The 6,581-nt window shown below is 44.4% G+C and overlaps 1 protein-coding gene across 1 annotated transcript in view; it reads left to right on the forward strand.

The window, feature by feature from the left end:
* Positions 1-3,945, forward strand: part of SPATS1 (spermatogenesis associated serine rich 1) — a 16,488-nt gene extending 12,543 nt beyond the window's left edge. The window contains exon 7 of the mRNA XM_019537110.1: positions 1,600-3,945. Coding sequence (XP_019392655.1) covers positions 1,600-1,744 — 145 coding nt within the window. The 3' untranslated portion in view covers positions 1,745-3,945. The remainder of the gene's footprint in view (positions 1-1,599) is intronic.
* The last annotated feature ends 2,636 nt before the right edge of the window (positions 3,946-6,581 follow it).

Here is a 6,581-nt window from a genome sequence, read left to right on the forward strand (position 1 = left end):
GGGGCACCGGGGCCTCCTGGCAGAGCCTCCCCTGCCAGCTGCTGCAGACCCCTCAATGGCTGCCCCACCCAGCCTCACCCCCCAGTTTGCACCCTCAGGCCCCCAAGGATACCCCCACAACCCAGGCACTGTCAGTTAAAAAAACCCCAGGAAAAAAACAGAAAAAGAACGGGGAAAAAAAGCCTCTGCTTACCTAAGAAGCAGGGGTGGGGGGGCACCGGGGCCTCCTGGCAGAGCCTCCCCTGGCAGCACAGGGCAGTGGGGGGGGGCAGCAGGGCTGGGGCTGGGTCCCAGGCACTGGAGCTCTGGTGCTGAAACATGTGGCTTGGCCAGCAACGTGTTTCAGCGCCAGGGCAAGGGCCAACTATAGAGATGCTCTGGCAGCCAGAGTGTCTCCATGGAGGATCCAGCCTCTGGTTGCTCTGCTTTTTTAAACTTCGATTTTTTTTTAGGCCCCTGGATATCCAGGGGTCTCATTTTCTCCCCACACTGCAAAGTTATAGTGTGGGAAACATTTTTTCATTCCCACATGTGCCTGTTGCCCCATCTCAAAGGAGTTTGAGGCAGGGCAAGAGGCACGTGCACGCTCTTCTGGATGTGCCCTATGTGTCTTTCAGTTGTGTTGCTTTCCCTATTTTTACTGTGCCCAGCCCAAACCAGAAGGAAACTCCTTGGGAAGTAGTCCTTTTTTTCTGGTTAAATAAACACCCCTCTGTTTTGACATCACCTAGTCGATTTTTAATAATTGATGAAGCAGGTTTCTTAGAGGTCTTGTTTACATAGGAGCTTCTAAGATGCTCCAGGCTACATCATCAGGTGTAGAACAACATAAATCCACTGAAGTCAATTGAAATGTATTTTCAATGGACCTGAATGTTTGCCCCTTGGGGATGAGGAGTTTCCAAAGTTATATGGCAATATCTGAGATACTAGAGGTCCCTGATACTAGAGGTACCTTATTCGAGCTAGCGGTACTGAGGCTGGTTAAGGATGTATGACACTTCCTATTATAAAGAACCTATTTTTATAATTTATAACTTTATCATTTGTTTCCTTAACAATGTGGGTTAAAATGATCCATTTCACCTGTTGGCTGGCATAATCTGATTGCTCTTAATTCAAAAAGAGTAACAAATTAAACCAATAGCTGTGCCACTTCACAGCAGCTGGGGATCTGGTTTGTCAGGCAAGCATCTTTGGATAGATGTGATATCTTTTATTAAGACCAACTGAGTAGTTGGAAAAAAGTTCTTAGAAAGTTTTTGGGCACAGTCATCCTTCTACAGGCACAGGGACTGGGGAGTCTCTGGCATTTGTCACTTACTGATGTTCTTTGAGATACACGGGAGAAAATGTGTTAAATTCATATTTTTCCTTTTGAAATATCAAATCATGAATAACATTCAACAGATAATAGACTTCATATTTTTTTTAGAAGACATCTTAGTAAAAGGAACGCTTTAGTTGGATCTTTTACACAGATCTGTATTTGGAGAGGTTAAAATGTTCCAACTTTGTTAGATGGAGTGATTTGGATAGTCATGCCACTTGTACAAAGAAACCTTGCTATTGCCTCACTTGCTTTTCTCCTGTCCTCAGTGTTCCCTATCACGTAAAGGAGAAACAGAAGGAATTAGCAAGGGAAAGGAATGAGGTGAAAAATCTAGACAGATGGAAACCTGCTCCACCACTGCGTCAGACCTTGCTTATTCCTTCACCGCTACGAAGAATAAAAACATCATGAACTGCAATGGGAAGGTCTTTCTGAAGAATAATTTTGTCAGCTACAGAAAATAAAAAAAAGAGCTTTAATATCCCACTATGAATACCATTGGATGTGGTTTCTTACTTCAGTGGTTCATGTATCCTGATGTGGCAATTACTGTAGATATCCAGTTTTCATTTACTGGTTTCTTGTTGAGTTCTGGATTGTCACTTGCTCACTTTTACCCTGAACAAAAGCTCCAAACTGTTTTCTTGTACTAGTTGTTCAAAGCTAAATGAGATACTGAATAGGGATGGACTGAGAACGTAGTGCATCCCTATTTATAATACAAAAGTACAGAGATTTTTTGTTTGTTTCATGCTATGTTACTTCCCCAAACAGATTATTTCTATGCCACAAATCTGTTCCTCTGGAGTAACTGCTAGAATTCAAAACTTCCTTCTAGGGTTACAGTAGAGTCTCTGGTATATACTCTAACTTTATTCTATGGAGCCCTCTACCAAGGCATCTCAGAGAGCTTTGAACCTGAATTGATTTTCACAGCATTGCATGTAAGTGGGTGAACATTAGGTCACATTTATCTCCTGAAGCCCAGCTCACACCTGATTCAAAAACCATACACGAGTGCTAATATAATATCCCTGTTCCAAAGAGCTTCTTATCTAAATAAGACAAGACATGGACATGAACATAGACAAGTGGAGGAGAAAAGAGAAGGAAGACCAGAGGAGCAATGACAAGAGCACATGGTTACTTTCACCACTGTGTGACAACTAGTGAGTTGCAAGTCAGTAACAGTTAAATCATTCAAGTTTTTAAATGATTCAGAGAAAACAACAGTACCGTTTTTTGGGTATTATTTAATACTTTGCTCAGCTGTTTTTCTGCGCTGGAGCTACAGTGCATGCCGCCATTACAGCTTGACCTAAGGTTGCTTACAAAGAAGTGCTGTAACTGCAGGGCTGATTTTGTGCTTGCTTCTTTCCCGTTCAAAGAGCTTTAGCTGCTTCCTAAGTGCACCACAGAGACACTTTGCCAGTAAGAATGCTTTTTAACTTCTCTGTTGATGCATAATAGAAAGAAACAATTTTTAAGGGAACCACTGTACTGTGAAAACAATAGCACCGTGAAATACGTAATGGACAATGTTATCTTGGCTGCTTGCTTCAGTTTTGTTCCTTTTCTCTTGGCCAACGATTATTTCACCAGCTTTCCACTTTTCATTCTGTATGTCCCTGGGTGCTTTAGAGGACATGGTCTAACATCAAGGAAGTCTACTGCTTCTTTAGGGACTTGGGGAGATGTGGTGGAAACAGCTTTGGTATCGTAGAGCCATCTCACACTTGGTACTCTTAGCTGGCCAGGGATTTTGGGGTTCCTCAAGGTTAGGGTGCCTGTTTCTGAGAGACCAAGTGGAAGTCACCCAAAATCAGTGCTCAGTCCTGAAAACTGTCATGGGTAGTTAAAATGTCTGCGGTAACTGGCCATTCATAACATTAACTATTCATTTCAGTGGAGCAGAACAGGGATTAGCTATGGTGGCACATCATTTTCCCTGGGGGACCCACTCTGTAGTGGCTCTGTTTTAATAGAAAGGTAGGGGGAAAGGGGGAGACAGGGATAATTAGTAGCAGTGTTTTTCTCTATGTTTCTGGAGCCGTACTGAAGCAGTGGTTCCAGCAGAAACCACACTGAGAAGCTGGTGAACTCAGAGAGCTCACTGCACATGTACAGTCCAGTTGAAGGAGAGTACAATTGCACTGCTTAGATCTGACCGTGGACCTTGACCTTAGTACTTGTGATCATCATTTAGAAAACCCATATCTACCTTTATATTTATCCAGTGAAATATTCTGGCCTATTGAAATCAATGGGGGTCTTGACCCTAAAGTAGAACCTTACTCTGTGAGGTAGTAACATTAAGATTAATGGCGCAATAAGGTGATACTGAGTGTGTCTACATGAGTCATTATGGTACAGTAGCAATGTACTGTAGCTCACTGCTATGGTGCAGAAGCATTGGGAAAATATGTGCAGTGATGGTACTGCGCAGTAATACCAGCACTGCGCAATAATGCTTATGCGAGTACTAAATGACTACACAGTAACAATTGCACAGTCTGCTGCATGTGTAGATGCGGCTGCTCAGAGTAAGTAAAGGTGGTAAACTCCAGGTTAATACTAACGCATGTATTTGTATATAAAAAACTCGTTGAATAAATTATTCCCTGCCAGGGAGGGATGGGGAGAGGAGAACCCTGGACCTGGTTGTAGCCTGCCCTTTGCAGGTCTGACAACACCCCGGGGCAGAGCCTCCGGGAAGAATAAAAGGAGCTGTGTGCCCAGCACGAGAGATGTGTCAAGGGATGGAGAAGAGGATGGGCTAAGAAGAGCTGGTGTGAGCTGGCCAGTGGGCAGAACCAGCACCCTGAGGCGCCCAAAGATGCACCTTCACGAGTGGGAGTGGCAAGCGGCTGCGTCCTCAGCTGCACCGTGGGGAACATGGTGTTGGTGCACAGCTCAGTGCATGGAGCCCAGACCCTGGGAGCTACATAAGGCAGCTGGGGTCTGAAACCCCAGCGAGCGGCTGGGACCGTGGTTCATGCGGTGGTGCATGGAGCCCAAACCCTGGAAGCTGCACGAGGTGGCTCAGGTCTGCAATCCCTGGCAAGTGACCTCAGTGCAGGTGCTGCTGCATGGAGGGTCTGGAAGATGGATTGGGCCCCAGCACTGCATGAGGCTGCATCAGGTCTCCAACCCCCAGCAGAAGGCAGAGCCCTCAGTGCACATGATGGTGCACAGGGCCACCTGCGAGTGGCAGCCCAAGGGGAGCCAGTGGCCAGGGAGGCCATGCCTGTGAGTAGCAACTCGGGCATGAGAATGAGGACCACCCATCCAGGTCCTGGAGCCATGAGTTGTTTGGGAAGGGATTTCCACAGGGGAGGGGAGCTACCCCAGCTGCGGGGCAGTTTATCCCCAGGGAAGCTTGTGCTAATTGGTTGTTTAGACACCTTGTATTTTGTGGGTCAGTGCCTCCTAGTCTGTGACACTACCTGTGCCTTATATTTTGTGGACATTTTAACTTCGTGTATTAGTAGTTTAATAGAGTCTTAAGTTTAAACTCCTTAAGGGACACTGTTGGGACCCCTTCCCTGGTGCTTATAGATACTTATCCATGTATATTTGTGTTTTGACTGCTGTTTAATTATATTTATACATGCTCACCTGTATTTCCCTGTTGTTTGTCTATTCTAAATCCACTGTTCATCAACACGTTGTTTGGGGCTATCTGGAGGGGTGCAATCTTTCAGCCTTTATTGGTAGGACACAGTATTATATGATAACTGTATATGTTTTTTAATATATATCTGTATACTTTATTAATATATATCTGCATAATTTAAATTGTAATATTTATCTGTTTATTATTTGTATATCTGTATAAACATATATATGTGTTTTTAAGAAACACACACATGCATACATATGTATATATGTTTATTAAAAGCAATTGTCTTAATTCTGGTATATATTAATACATTTGTACATACTTAAGTACCTCTTGTCTTGGCTCGACTCTATAGGGAGTAGAGGGATCTGGCCTGCATATCGCAGATCCCTCTCACAGCACTCTTGCCTGCCCCCATCCTTTCTATCTGGAGAGGGGAGCAGAGTACTTGGGTGCACCCCGGTTACAGTTAGAAGACACTTTCCTTTTTTTTTTAGAAGTCAGTTCAGTGATGGCAGATAGCACTGGATAGGCAGATGTGGAGAAAGTGGTCACTAGCTGACCAAAGGCATCTGCAGCAAATGCTGTGACCACGCAGACTTTTCCACCGTGTCCTGCTAATGCAGGGGTGGGGCAATTATTTTGGGCAGAGGGCAGCTTATTGAGTTTCAGCAAGCCATTGAGGGCTGCATGACAGGCAGCCCAGGGCAGATTAATATTGATTTTCTAAATTTTTTAGGGGCCCCATGGGCCGGATAGAATGGCCTGGCGGGTTGCATCTGGCCCCTGGGCCGCATTTTGCCCACCTCTGTGCTAACGTGTCTTAATCCTGATGCAGGGGTACCACTTCTGCTCTTAGGGAGGGAGCTCAGTCTTCAAAGCTCTCTCAGCCCTTGACCTTTGCGCTGAGAATGACAGAGATGCCGATCACAGGCAATGATGTTTGTGATGTGGAGCGTTGTGATATGTTCCACGGAGGTTTTCTGTAGTCGTTGCCTGTCTATATCTTGTTTAAAATTGGGCTGTAAACTCTTTAGGCAGAGACTCCCTTGTATTTGTTTTTGTACAGCACCTAATTCAAATGTGTCCTCTGTCCATGACAATCACTTCCAGACACTTCTGTAATACAAGCAATAATGAAAATAAATACAACTGCAATACACTGAGGTCAAAACAGTTGGAGGTTTAAAAACCAAGAAACAGGATTTGTTACATAGTGTCTTTTAAACAACTGTATAGTTGGGAAAGATGTTAGACACATTTTAGGACTCAAAATGCCCCCTTTTTTATACACGCGAGACCAGAATCTAGCTGTCAGAATTTGTTTTGACCAGATGCTTGTATCTGAATTTTGACAGGACTGCCTGATTTATCACAACGCATTGAAAGCCAAAATTTGACTCCTGTTCCTGAACAATAGGCATAGCCAGACCTACAAATGTAGTAAGATTGAAACCTGTACCAGCTAATATTTCAGCAACAGAAGATTTCATAGATTTCATAGACATTAGGGCTGGAAGGGACCTCGGGAGGTCATCGAGTCCAGCCCACTGCCCAAAGGGCAGGAAGTCAGCTGGGGTCATAGGATCCCAGCAAGATAAGCATCCAATTTACTCTTGAAGGTGT

The sequence above is a fragment of the Crocodylus porosus genome, unplaced genomic scaffold, assembly GCF_001723895.1.
Source record: "Crocodylus porosus isolate Cpor-Errol unplaced genomic scaffold, CroPor_comp1, whole genome shotgun sequence".
Taxonomy (NCBI): domain Eukaryota; kingdom Metazoa; phylum Chordata; order Crocodylia; family Crocodylidae; genus Crocodylus; species Crocodylus porosus.